Source organism: Phyllopteryx taeniolatus, chromosome 18 (assembly GCF_024500385.1).
Source record: "Phyllopteryx taeniolatus isolate TA_2022b chromosome 18, UOR_Ptae_1.2, whole genome shotgun sequence".
NCBI lineage: Eukaryota > Metazoa > Chordata > Actinopteri > Syngnathiformes > Syngnathidae > Phyllopteryx > Phyllopteryx taeniolatus.
This window is the reverse complement of record NC_084519.1, coordinates 8248627-8263772: the sequence shown is the minus strand read 5'-3', so window position 1 is coordinate 8263772 and position 15146 is coordinate 8248627. Positions and strand designations below refer to the sequence as shown.

The 15146-nt window shown below is 38.9% G+C and overlaps 1 protein-coding gene across 3 annotated transcripts; it reads left to right on the top strand.

Annotated features, from left to right (window-relative positions):
- The first annotated feature begins 9129 nt into the window (after window positions 1-9129).
- atf3 (activating transcription factor 3) lies at window positions 9130-15146 on the top strand. Of its 3 annotated transcripts, none has more exons than XM_061754638.1 (4): window positions 9130-9359; window positions 11445-11655; window positions 11965-12063; window positions 13131-15146. In XM_061754638.1, exons 1-4 carry the CDS (start codon window positions 9145-9147, stop codon window positions 13428-13430), a joined length of 825 nt encoding a protein of 274 aa, XP_061610622.1. In that variant the 5' UTR covers window positions 9130-9144; the 3' UTR covers window positions 13431-15146. The 3 variants fall into 3 exon arrangements, with proteins under 3 accessions (XP_061610622.1, XP_061610625.1, XP_061610624.1); XM_061754641.1 differs by having other exon boundaries at window positions 9133-9333; XM_061754640.1 differs by having other exon boundaries at window positions 9230-9333; window positions 11365-11655.

The window sequence follows — 15146 nt, the reverse complement described above, 5'->3', positions numbered from 1 at the left end:
TGGCTCTCCTCTCCTCTTATTGTCGTTTTCCATACACCAGTAAGAGGCTTCAATCAAGGTAAAACTGATTCATTCATTCTTCATTTGTCATTTACATTTATTGCACACTCTTTTCTGTATGTAAAACTATAGTTATTCTCTATGAAATGTTTTGGCTGATATTATTAGGTGTCTAGAACGGATTAATTAGATTTGCATTATTTTCTAAGGCAAATATTGCTTTGAATTTCGAATAATTTCGTTTTAGTCAGATTTTCTGGAAGTGATCACAAAGGCTGAGGTGAAACAACATACAGTACATACTCAATTTACACATTTTCTCTATCGCTAGACAATTTGGCTCAAAATGAGGAATTTGGTCATCTTTGGAATTAAATGAAGTGTGTTCGGTGTGTCTACCAACACAAAAATGATGTCAACATTTCAAAGACATTTTTGGTTTCCCATGTTACCCTGCGCAGCAAGTGAATGCCTCATTGCGTCCTTATATGGTCTCGAGGCTCAGTGACCGCATTCAAACTAAAATTTGTGCGTTCAAACCAAAATTTGGATATTATCTCGAAGGAGGCAATACGGAACTGCTTGACACGACGTCAAGTTTCCCAACCCGTCTGCCTACATTCCGACTCTTATGTCATCAGCGTATTTTGCTGCGGAATGTCAATGACAATCACGTCAGTGTGAAATTAGCATTTTCCCAGCTGATTGTCTCCCGCTCAGGAATTTCCATTGTGACGCACTTTTGGGAACAATTTAAGCTTCTTGCTCGAGTCAAAGGATAATCCTGTTGTTGTTGTTGCCTTAATTTAGCATTTTTTTTCCCAATATTGGTTGATTGAAATATTTTTCTTATTTATTCAAGTATCACGTTACATAATTGGTTGTTTTTTGTATATAGTCAAATCTTTGTTTGATTCGAACATGTTTGTTTATATTACAAAATTATACTATTAAAATGTATTATTAATGGTTGAATTATGATTATGAAATGAAATTATTTTATTAAAAATGTACTATTTTGAATGCATTTGTAACCTTTTGATTTTATTCATCTTTGTCATTTGATTTGAAGAATTGATTTATTGCAAATAATCAAAAATGTTAGTAAAATTGGGTTTTATGTTAAACATTTTTTGTATTTTGTTAAATAACTGACTAATTAATGATAATTAAACAAATTATAAATGTATAAAATGAGAATGAATCATTATTAAAATGAACTACATGACATGCATTTGTTATTTTTTTTAGATTGTATTCACATTGCTCATTTAAAATATTGATTTATTGTAAATTATCAAAAATATTTGTAAAATGAACAATTTTACATATACTATACATTTAATAGCGGCACGGTGGCCGACTGGTTAGAGCGTCAGCCTCACAGTTCTGAGGTGCGGGGTTCAATCCCCGTCCCCGCCTGTGTGGAGTTTGCATGTTCTGCCCGTGCCTGCGGGGGTTTTCTCCGGGCACTCCGGTTTCCTCCCACATCCCACAAACATGCATGAATTGGAGACTCTAAATTGCCCGTAGGCATGACTGTGAGTGCGAATGGTTGTTTGTTCCTATGTGCCCTGCGATTGGCTGGCAACCAGTTCAGGGTGTACCCCGCCTCCTGCCCGATGACAGCTGGGATAGGCTCCAGCACGCCCGCGACCCTAGTGAGGAGAAGCGGCTCAGAAAATGGATGGATGGATATACATTTAATATTTGGTATTTATTAAATAATTGGTTCATTAATAAGCATAATTAAATAAATAAATAAATAAGTATTCCTTAATTAAAATGAACTATTTTACGTGCATTTTTTTTTTTTTAATCTAATATTGAATTTAATGAATTTATCTTGTTTAAATAACATTGCCAATTGAATTTATGTTCCATGGGCCAGCACGAGTGATTGTGAAGGCCTTGGGCAGATTACTTTGACATGGCAAGGCTGAAATCTGACAGGACAAAATAAAAACATTTAATATCTACATACATACACATACTGGAAGTGTAAGCCAGCCGAGAAGGGGTTGCTGGGCCTGACTTTCCGCCACTGGTTAAAAAAAAAAAGCCAGAAAAGTTGTGGTTTGTGCCAAACAAAAAGACAATGCGGCGGTGTTCCGCGTCAATGCTCTAATCTTCTTTGACTTTGCCGCCATGTTAGTGGGAAGTGCAAAAAACTGGCCCAAACCAGACAAACACAAAAGGTCAGGCGGCTCTCGCCATCTTTTGTTTTTTTCTTATGGCGTCTACTCTCTCATCAGCAGGATCCTTGCCAAACAGTTGTGGCTGCAGGTTGCGGTTTCGACATTGCTTCGTTAGCGAGCCACCATGTGATTGGATGAGAGCCAATGTTGATCACGTGATCTTCAAAAATACCCACAGCAGATCATTTACAGAAAACGTGATGGGAATATTGCAAAATATTTTTTTCTTATTGAATCTTTTCTCCTAGCTGTACGTATAATAAGCTTGTTGTTATTGTCACGTCATCTTTTTGTCCTTTTTTTACGGCCATGCCTTGAAGCACTAAGAAATTTGAGCAGAAACTTCAGTCAAGGTGGAGAATTTCTAAGATGAAAAAATGGTGTAAGCCATCTTTTTCTGCCTTTAAATGAATTTGAATTTGAATATCTTGGAGCACTACAGTATTTCAGTTGTTCAACTGAAAAAGGTGAAACTCAAATATTCATTTAAACACTGAATTTGGGGTTTTCCTTTAGCTGGAAGCGCAATTATCAAAATTAGAAGATATTCAATCTTAAAATGTTTTACTCCATGTGTAGGGGATCTATAATATGATGTATGAGTTTTACTTTTTGATTTAAACTACTTAAACAAATTAAGTTTTCCACATATTCAAATTTATTGAAATGCACTTCTGTGTATCTTAGGTTCTATTGTATGTTATTATTTGACTATAAAAACCTTGTGCTAACGTCGGGTTTTGCAGTGACTAATTTTAATCATACTTTTAGCATATCTACCCTCATATATTTTGATTACGTTTATTGTGTCGGATGCTTTTATTTTGTCATAGTGAAAGCATTCAAGATGTTCTACTTCAGTTTTTTGTCTTCCTTGTTTTAACACTCTTGACCACAATCCACAGTTGACGTAGAAACGCCAAAAAAACCTCTTTGTGAATACACTGAATTTCGTTTGTGGAAGAGAGGCCATCTGGGCCAGGAGACTTATCAATCTTCTTTGTTGTTAGCGGAAAACAGCTTATTTGCGTAGGTTCTTTTGGGGAGCCCCAAATGTTGACTGGAGGCAGGTGGACTTTTCTTGTTTGTTAAAAGGGCTTCTTCAGTTCTAAATGTTTCGGTTTGAAGTCTCCCTATTTATGCTTCGGTGGAGGTGGTCACAATAGGGTGCTGTCTTTCACTTCCCTATTGGGCAAATTGCTCATTAGGGCCATTCTTCCCGTGGAATGACATCTCAGGACATTGTAAGCAGACAATAGGTGATGCCACAAGCCTCCTCCGTGGCTTTTTTTTTTTACATCTCTTTCGAAGCAGCGGTTCTCCGTATCCAATTTTATACAGTGGACCAAGATAGTCCACGAAGAATGTAGTGAGTACGGAATGAGTGAATGGTTCTGAACGCAGCAATTGGGTTTTGAATCATTCATCATTCCCTACTCCCGAATCACTATATACACATTTTTATATAGCGGATTATATAATTGATTGATTAATCGAATACTCCCTAATGACTATATAGGGATTTTTATATCGTGGACTAAATAGTTGAGTCATCAGTTCGATGAAAAAAAGTTTTGGAATACTCCTTGGGCGGCATTCATGCTGTCATTGCTGTCACATTATAACAATATACCGGATCAACGGATCAGTTGATGGACCTTCTGTAATAAATATTCAACAAATAAATCAGTAATAACAACATTATCGTTTTAAGCAGAGTGTATTTGACGGAATGAATCCAGATTTTGCATTTTATGTTCATCCGTGTTGTGATGTGTTGCTTTTTCTGTATTGGCGCAATGCATCATGGGATATTTAGCTTTTCTAGTGAACCTCGATTGTTCATTGCTTTTCTAGATGCATGGTGGGATACATTGGGGGCACTAGATGGGTCGGGGAGCTTACTCATTACACTTTCCAACAGAACAACAAAATGGCCAACCCGCTATATAGTGGATGGGAAGGGTTTCCCAACACAGCCTCTCTCGCTCCATCAATATCGCTCTGTTTCTCCTCAGGTGCATGTGTACCGTTGGCATGGGGAAGGGGGGGGGGGGGGGGTTCATTTCCCGGATTTCATGTGATAAGGCAGAAGAGGAAGGATGGTGCGGCGTGGGGGGCGGAGGGTGCCGGGTGCTGGAAGAGCCGCCACTTCCCGGAAGAGATGACATCACCGGCACATGATTTCATCAAGTGCAGCTTTGCGCACTTGCAAAGTGCTGATTAAATAATAATATTGCATGTAATTCTATATTATAGGACAGTACATTGTAATACAATAACAGAGTAATGTTACATATAATAAACCATGAATAAATAATTCAACTTTACAATATTTCCATTCAGGGGTGGGCAAAGTATGGTTCTTTAATCTGCTCCATGCAAAATACTACATATAGAGTAAGAATATATATATATATATAAAATTTTATTTAACAGCGAGTAACTATACATTCCTATTAAATTAGATTTTTTTTTTCATGTTCAACAGCTCTTTTGTCCTCATGATCACATCCAGTAAATGACCTCACTTCTTCATCTGCTGTGTTGCCATGGTAACACGTTCACCCACAAACTCATTTTTCTTTTGTCATAAATGTGAAAAAAAGTGATATCAAACTCTCACTTTTCCTTTTGACTTTCTGTGAAGCTGCCATCGCCCTGACGACGGTGACAAGAAGAAGAAGTGAGTGTGGTGTCATAACGAAAACAAAACCAGGTCAAAGTTCACAAAGGCGACTGATGGGAAGTTGTGTTTTACACGTTTCTTTGAAAAGTATCAACGCGGGATTTAATCATATGATAAAAGTCACACGTCTGAATCGGCATTTCTCATTGGAGCGCCTCATTTGTCACTTTAAATGTCATAAAGGAGTGCTGGAACTGAGGTTACCATGGCAACAAGCTCACTATTTTGAGCAAATCAGTGGTCCCGATTGAAATTATTTATTTCATCGGTTTGAGTTGCCCCCCCCCCAAAAAAACAATTGTTTTTCCTATGTATTATTAATAAATATTGCACTGTATTGTATATACACATGATAAAATGTAAAGAAATAAACTGGTTTTATAAAGTGTCATAACTCTACGTACTGAAGTACAGCGTTGATGTGTGCCTTTAAGAGGCGTGGCCAAGTAAGTGACATTAAGAACTTGGCGGAGCCGAGTGTGAGTGTCTGGGCGTGAGTTGTGGCCCACAGCAGCTCGTGCAGTGTGTTAATTGGAGGACAGCCTGTGTGTGTGTGTGTGTGTGTGTGTGTAAGTGAGCGAGAGAGAGCGAGAGTGTTATTGATGTATTCGTGTGTTTGTGTCTTGTGTGTGCATGAGTGAGTTGTGTGACACTGCAGCTAAATGAAGACGACGTACATCAGTGTGTATTAATAACACACACGCACGGTTGTCGGGCTTCTAATAATAACGCAAACGTTTAAAAGTGCTGAAGCATATCACTTTCTTTTCTTGATGCAGCTCGCTGATGCCAGTGGAATCGTGTGGGGCGATGAGGTGGGCAGCGGGGAAACACCCACCTGGCTTACATCTACACACACACATATACGCAAGGACAGGATTTTTCTGAGAAAGCTTCCCAAAAAAGGAAAGCGCTACCCTGTATGGAAACCAAAACACCCTGACATGTTGCAGGATATATTCAAAAATGTTAACATTGTACGTGTAATATTCTGACTTTATTCTTAGAAAATTCGGACTGTATTCTCGTAAAACTGCCCCCCCCACACACACACACAAAATCTCATTATTATTTGACAGTTTCTTGTGACATTTCTCCTTAATAGAATTTGAATTAGAATCTTGACTTTCATTTTCTCCTTTGTTCTCTCTTGTTCTAAAACTCTGTTTAGATGTACACATTATAATGGTGTTTACTGACTTTTTATTATATAAAAAAAAAAAATGATGACCGTGTTTATGTGAGTGAGTAGATTACGCCTTTCGGAATGTTCTTTCACTTTGTTTTCCAAGAAGAAGAAAAAGAAACTAGTAGATGACTGTTTGTCAAAGTGCGTCACAAAGACGCACAACAAAATATGGTTATAATTACAGTAATTTGATATTTTCGTTAGTTGTATTCTTTGTTGTGTTCATATGTTATTGAATTTGTTTAAATCAATATTTTGTATATTTGAAAATATATAATAGAAAATAGAATTAAAAAATATAAAAATGTTGAATTGAATTACATTATATTACACTTATGTGTAAAAAAAATTTGAACTTAATTGTCTTGTATTTATTATAATATTGATATCGTGAGAATGTATGAGTGCACAGATTGTGCTACAGCCCAAGCTGGTGCCCTTTTGCCCTAAAGATGACCTTTGACCCCAATTTTGTCTTCATTCCTTCTCTCCTGTGAAGTCGCTGAACGAGCCCGCTGCCTTCACGTCCTTTTGAGATATTTCATTTGTATTTCATGTGTTCAGAGCAGACTTTTACCTTTGAAGTTAGAATATTTGTATGGTTATTCTTAGCCAGTTAGTCATTTTTGTATTCAATTTCATCATTCGGGTTACCCTATGTGATAAGACTGTGTTGATTGTGTTCACAAAAATAAAGTTAAATGTAAGCTACAGTGTTTTTGGTAAATTAAAAACAATTATTTGGGCATATGTGCCCTGAAATTTGTGCTCACATGCCCGATACAAGCTGATCTCAACACCCCCGTCAATGACATCAAGCCAAACAGGAAGTGACCTGCACGAGGACATTTGTCAACGTGTTTTACTCAAAACGCTTTCGGGGTCAAAAGGCTGTCATTACTCCACAGTCCATCAGTCACATGTCTTGAAACCGTTTTAAGTTTCTCCAGCGTGATGTTGTTGTTGCTTCTTTAAAAACCCTGTAAAGTGAAATGAGAGGTTTGTTTCTAAATATGTGATAATTGCTGGAAATGTGCAATGACTGACAACTATGTACTCAATTGTGGAGCTATAAACTCCCATTTTCATTTTTCCTTGATTGTTAAGTAATATTCTAGTTTGTAGAGATGGTGAATTTTGGATCTCTCTATAATATATTTTACTTTTTGAATTGAACTACCTAACTAAATTAAGCTTTTGACACTATTCTTATTTTATCATGTAAGAACTTCATCGTCATTGTTCACATCAGCGGTTATCCGGCGCAATTGTGAAATGCAGTTAGATAGTTACACCTACATCCTGAAAATTCATCTTCCTTTCGAATAGTCCGCTTGTATGGCCACTTTAGAGCGCCTTGTTGTTGGCTGTGAGTGTGTGCGTCACATAGAGAAAGACAGAATAGCGAGAAGAGGATAAAAAAAATGATTTCAACTTCACAGTCAGCATGTCAAAAGGGACTTTGTGCTGGCGTGGCTGCTTTAGAGTGCCTCATCGCAGCATGGAAAAGCCCCGCGACAACCCGGCGGGACATATTCCAGCCACCAGACGCTTTAAGTCAGTATATTTTGGCGGCTCAAACGCAGTTACGTATGTGGAGGCATAAAAACGATGCTAAATGAAGTGATATTTGATGGACAGTTGAGCAGTTTGTAGTGTCAGCGCATTTTAGTTTCTAGAATTCTAGGGTGAAAAGAGTGATTGATTTTTTTCCCCCCATTTTCAAGCCTCATTTTATATACGTGCCAAATTTGTTATCATTCAAATTAGGCGGGGTTGTTAACAACACTCTTCTAAGTGGTGTGTCAAATTTACAAGACACACTACAATGGCAATGAATGGCAACAATGACGGCGAAAGCAAAAAGCTAAAGTGCTGAGTCAGCTGGCCTCTCGTGGTTGATCTGTCACATCCTCACCTTGATTGACAACAATCAGGTGAACATCACCTGATGTGAACATGAACGCAGAGACCAGTTTAATGCTGCCAAGTTCCAAAATGAATAATAAAATATAATGAATAAATATCAGATGACGGTGACGTCATGGCCTTCATCGGGCCTACTCACTCGTGTCTCTACATGGGCACAAAAAGTCCAAATATCATAAAACACCATATCATGTAAATAATAGAGAAAAGTCAAGCGTATACATGACAAAAGAATATTAGAGAAGAAATGAGCAATGACAATTTTCGACAGCGTTTGTCCTCATGACCGGTGGGTCAAAACTGTTCCAAGGATGTAGTCGAAAAATTATGAGAGAGTTTGAATAAAATTATAATATTCCAATAATTATAATGTTGTAATATTGCAAGATAAAAGTTCTGATGTCACCAAAATTTGGGCAGAATATTACTGTCATTATTTTAATATTACGGGGGAAAGTGTTGTAATGTTCCAAAAATATATTTGGAAAATTACAACACAATCAAATCTGGATATTACGAAAATATAGTAAAAATGTAATATGAATAATGTACTATTACAAAAAAAGTTGTCATATTACACGAAGCAAAAATGCACTGTACAAGAATATATTTGGAAAATTTAAGAGACAAAAAAGTTCTGAGAATGAAGGCAGAAAATTATCAGACTAGTCAGACTATTACATGAATAATGTTACAAAATTAAGAGAAAAAAAAAGTTGTAATATTACCTCAGTTAGGTGAGAATATTACAAAGAAAAGTTTGAATATTGTGTTAAAAAAGCCACAATTTAATATAATAAAAATATCTAAATGTTAATGAAGTTAAGTTTTATGAGTACAAAAAAACATACTGTATATATACAAAATAAAAAAGGTGTGTATTATATATATATTAAAAATCTGAGCTTTCGTGGCTACTTTTCAAACGTAACTAAAATTGTAATCTTGGAAACTCCAACTGTAATGTAATGACACAATTTCTCCCAGCAATGTAATTACAATTACTTACATTTTGTAATGGAATGACATCGAGTTACAAGTGGTCACTCCCCAACACTGGACTCATATATGATGTCAATCGATAAGAGAAAATGTAAGCGCCGAACGGAGGCTTCGCCGGATTGCATCATGACGCTGCAATGGACACGTCACTTAGCCCCGCCCCCGCCCCCCCCCCTCCTCGCTGCGAGTGCGAGCGCGAGAGCGGATATAAGAGTGACGCAACCCGGAGCAGCTCAGCTCCCACGCGCACCGGGTCCGCTCTCACACGCACTTCGGACGCACTTCGGACGGACGGGACCGATTCGTCGTCTCCGCTTTCGTCGCCGGTGAGCCTCCGACAGCTCGACCGCACGTAATTCCATTGCGACATTGCTCTTGTTTGTTGGGACTTGTTCAACTGCTCTTGCGCGGTCACACGTTTGCTTTTCATTTCAACTCTTTGGGTTGACTGTCACGTTTTCGACTTTGAAGCGTAAAGCGGACGAGAATGGGGAAACAGATCACACACACACAAATAAACTAATGGTAACAATAATGATGACATTTGAACGTGCTTATGGTAGTTGACTTCAAATGGGTTGTTTTACAGCTACTGTAACTTTTTGCGTTTTATTTACATGATAGCAGATTTCCCAGACTTATTTCTCCATCAAGAAAAATGAAGAGTGCTGTAACACACACCCATTTCTGAAATTTGTTTTGGAATTTAATTTTTTTTTAAATGTAAAAAATCTCTAACGTTACATATATGGAATGTTGGGCGATTTCAGGAAATGAATTGGTCACTTTGGAGCACAAATACAACCTGAAGTTAACATTTGTGGTATGAAAGATGTAATTCTGAGCTTGGCAAAGCTTGCCAAGTCAAAAAGTGGTTTGTTTTGGGGGGCTTTTCCCTCAGTGCCTCCCACAACATAGGACACAACATCACAAAGGATTATTGGGGCGCCAAAATGTTCAATTCCCTTTACAGTGCCTCGTGATTGGTTTAGCTTTAAATCCGTCCAACTTATGACATTGACATTGTTTTTTCAGGAACCCCCCCCCCCGAAAAAGTAAAAAAAAAAAAACTTCTTAAAGCGGAAATGTATGGAACTTAAAGTGAAATGCAACTGAACCGTACTTATAGTTGTTGATGTACCACCACAGCAAGCCCACTCATACTCCATTTATTGAATAATTACATTTATGTATTTGAGCGGTTTCCTTATTTGTGACGACGCTGTCACATATGTTTTCAGGACTATTTATGTGCCAGCAATATCTTCTCACTTAGAGTTTCTTCAAAAAGTGATTCCGTGCAACAAAAGGGGCACATTGGCAAATCATTTTCAAACGGAGTTTTGCACAGTGGCAAAATAAAAAATGGACATTTTCCTCTGTGACATTGGTGCCCAGCACAAGAGTTGAAAGGTTGTCATCGATACACGAGCTCACACAGTCCTTGAGTAGATGTTACTTACGACTTCCTGAGTTAGTCAAAGGTCGAAGGTCAAAGCTAAACATGCGGAAGGGACTTTCCGAGACTTTTGAAGGCTGTGTTACGCGTTTCTCACCGTGGCTCCAAAACAACAACAACAACAACAATCAATCGTATGTCCATCAAACGCATAAGTAGCACAACCCCTTTCAAATGTAATCGTTATTTATAATATTTATTTGATCTGTTTCACGTTTCTCATCTGATTTAAGTTTCAAAGTCGGAAACATGTTTTTGCCAATTATTATGTACAGTTTTATACTACTGAGTATTACTAAGTCATGTGTGAATAGGATAATGGGCCACGATTGATTAATTTGTCACTTAACAGTAATGTTTAAATTATTAATAAGACTTTTTGGCAAAATAAAAAGCAATGTACATAATAGCCCCATTTTTAAAGTTTGTGGTCCCGTGACATCAGTATTCACTATTAATACGTTATGTATAAAATGACAGTAGAATATAAATAATGTCACTAATAGCACTTTGTTATTCCTTCCTGTGACATTAACAACACTAGTAATGACCAAAATGCCAATAATCGACTAATAACAAGTGTGTGATCACGCAGTGTGAATAAATGTCACGAATAACACTTTTTGTGTGGAGCAATTGACTAATAATCAACACACGTGCATGTGATCTCGGGGTGTGAATAACGTCACTGGTAACACGCGAAAAGTGATGAGTTAATAATCAGTAACGTACGTGCACGAAGAAAATGCCCCAAATTAACCACCAGTCAATACTTGTGCGGTCACGTGACATTAAAAACGTCACTAACAACAATTATCGATATGTGTGACCGCGTGTTGTTAATAACGTCGCTAGTAACACTTAAGACTAATAATCAATACTATATGTGCTTGCTCAGGCAACATAGAGTATCTACCGTATTGTGATGTCAAGAAGACGACGAAAATGACTGAAAAAGGATTTCCGGGGTGTTTCCAGGGTGATGCTGCACAACTCTCGTCCGACGCTGGCCGACATCAGCTGCTCGGCCCTGGTTCCGCGCCTGTCCCCGCCGGGCTCGCTGTCGCTGGACGACTTGAGCCACTTGGCGCCCGCCACCACCGACGAGCTTAGCCTCGCCGTCCGGACCGACGTCAGCTCGGACGGCGCCAGCTCCTGCTCGGACCTCGGCGTCGGAGGGAAGACGCATGTGAGTCCACGGCCAAAGAGTCAAATACAAAGAGTATTCTTTGTTTTGTTTAAAATCTTGTATCTTTTTAATATTGATTAATTTTAGAAATGTACAATGTATAAATATATACATTTATTCCTTTAATGTAATAAATCCATTTCCATATTTGACATGTATTTAGTATTCAAATATCTCACAATAACCGGTTCATTTATTTATTATGAATTTACATGCAAACAATTGTGTTTGTTATTGCAAAATGAGCAATTTTACATGAAATAATTGGGCTAGTTTATTTTAATTAAAAACTTCCGTGATCTTCCGCAGGCTGAGTTAGAAAGGAGGAAGCGACGGAGGGAGAACAACAAGGCCGCTGCCGCCAAATGCCGCAAAAAGAAGAAGGACAGGGCGGAATATTTGCTGCAGGTATGTTTTCACCTTAACATTCCCCACTTCTTCTTTTCTCGTGAAAATTTGTATCCGTGACGCAAGGTGACCTCAGGAAAAATATTTTGGAGCTTGGACGCACATAGCTCGGGTCAAATCCGTTCCAGCCCCCCACCCAAAAAAAAACATTTTGAAATGTGTTTTTTAGGGCTGCAACTTACAAATCGATTCATTTGTCGATTCTTTTTTTCAACCCACATTTTTCAATTTCCATCCCTTTATTCAAACACAGGACATTATTTCAAATTGACAGTGCAGAAAATAAATGGATCAGTTACTGCGTGTGTCAGGTGCAACAATTAATTGATGAATCAACAACTAATAGATTATAAAATGAATCGGCAACTATTTTGAGAATGTTACATCGTGTAGAAACCTTAAAATAGTCCAATTTCAGCCTCTCAACAGTTAAATATTCTGATTTCTGTAGTCCTCCATGGAAGCAGACTGATTGTCTTTTGTGTTGAATCACAATAAGACATTTGCAAACATCTGCTTTGACTGGAAAACAATGATCAACATTTTTGCCCATTTTCTGGCGGGTGTTAGCGACCAATCCAGGAAGCGGATCCTAATCAATTTATGTTTCTGCATTTTCTGCACTGTCAATTCTAAGTTACGTGCGGTTTTGAAGAAAGGGATGGAAATTGTCGAATGTTTTTTGATCCGATTCATTAGTTAAGCTAAAAAATAATTGACAGATGAATCCATTATAAAAATAACTTAGTTGCACCCCTAACTGCCACATAGATGCTACAGTATATTCCTTATAAAAGTCAGCTAGCTTAATGCTAACACGTCATATGAAATGCCATAGATGGGCAAACACAGCTAGCGTCGATATTGCGGTAGTCCTAAACCTTCAAACAACTGATATTCAAAGAACGCACCAACACCTACAGACTGAGCATACAACAACGCGAATAAGCAAATCCTATTTTATTTTAAACGAATACAACTCTTTACGTCAAGGTACCACTGTACAGTGAATCGGGATCATATTCACGCGACTTGAAATTGAATTGTTCCACATTTTGCACGCGCAGGAGTCGGAGAAGCTGGAGAGCGTCAACATCAACCTGAAGGCTCAGATCAAAGCTCTGAACCAGCAGAAGCAGCACCTGTCCTACATGCTCAACCAGCACCGGCCCACCTGCATCGTCCACGCCCAGAACGGACGAACCCCCGACGACGACACCGACCTCTTCGTGCGCCACCTCCAGGAGAGCCAAAGCTCCATCTTCGCCCTCCGGGACAGCGCCAGCTCCATCTTCGACCCCCCGGAACTGGACCCCGCCGGTGGGCTCCTGAGCCTGGACCACGTCCAGTGTTCGGTTTCCATGTGACGAGACGCTGCACCATGGAATTCTGTGAATTTTGACTTCTTTGTTTGAACTTTCCATGGGAATTTATGGGACGAAAGCAGGAATTTACACATTGAATGTTGGCTCTTAATTGGGAAATTAAATATACAGTAGTTGGGGAAATTTTCACATAATCTTGACTAATATAACCAGATCACATGCAATTACAGTGGTACCTTGATTTGCGAGTTCCCAGACAAACTGAGTTACAAGCCACTTGGGGGAAGTGAAAAAAAGATGTAAGGTATTGTAATGCCCTTGCATGTGGGCAAGGGGAGCTACCCGTTTTCGGTAGATCTTGCTGGCTTGACTATAAAATAATATCTGGTATTGATTCCCAGAGAAGAAATTCAGGTGTTACAGCAGGAAAAAAAAATCGAAAGTAGATCAAATATTTCTTTAAAAAAACTAAAAAAACGGTAGGTGGCATGAAAACACTCGTGCAGCGCCTCTCCTGTGTCTTTTGACCAAACTTTCGCAGTTCCTATGTTGGCCACCAGGTGGTCACAACTGGAATATTCATTCATTCATTCATCTTCCGTTCCGCTTCTCCTCACTAGGGTCGTGGGCGTGCTGGAGCCTTTCCCAGTTATCTTCGGGCTAGAGGCGGGATACACCCCAAACTGGTCGCCAGCCAATCGCAGGGCACATTTAAACAAACAACCAGTCACACACACATTCACACCTACGGGCAATTTGGCGTCGTCAATTAACCTAGCATGCACGTTTTTGGGATGTGGGAGGAAACCGGAGTGCCCGGAGAAAACCCACGCAGGCACGGGGAGAACATGCAAACTCCACACAGGCGGGGCTGGGGATTGAACCCCGGTCCTCAGAACCGTGAGGCAGATGTGCTAACCAGTCGACACCGTGCTGCCCAATTGGAATATGATACCCACAATTCCCATGGAAAGTTTCCCCATTTAGAAAATTTCCAAAATTATTCATCTCAACTTCCATCTTGCCATGGAAATTTCTAGAAGCACCACAAGAATTAAAATATTTATCTGTGAGGTACTGAGGGTCAGCGCTGCTAAGTGGGGCAGAGGATGGCGGACCCCTCACCCAACAATCCAAAGCTGCTGATTGGACAAATTCAACGGCATCACAAACTTGACTTTCAATTGTTTTTTTTAAAGTTATGTAGTGCCATGTCCACTAAATGGCACTTTGACTGTTGTACCACTACTTCCTGCTCAGCAATGCACAAAGAAGCTGAGCGAGAATTTATTACTTTTTTTTTTTTACATTTATTTAAAGAAACGGTTAACTCAATACCGTCTGCTACTGAATATGCTGCTAATTGCTAGTTCTAGCCACTCAGGACCTTACAAGTTGCGTCCCGAGTGTGTCGTAATGATTCCGACACCATAAAACTCGACGCGAGTGATGTCGTCATTCTCCTAGCATACGAGCTAACGGCTACTCTTGTTGATGTGTCGACAAAATGTTTTTGATGTGTCTGTAATATGTCTACATTTCTATATTCATGCGTGTGTGTTTCTGGGTTTCACCTCACAAGTTGTGTGTGTGTGTGGTAAAGCTACACAAATATTATTTTATACTTCTTACTTTTATACGTTTGGTCATGTGACCATTAGAGCTTTGAGCCAAAATGTTCCAACATGTAGCAGGTCAGAGACCAGCATGTTTGTGTGTTTTTTTTAAACGTTGGTTAATAAAATGTTGTACGATAAA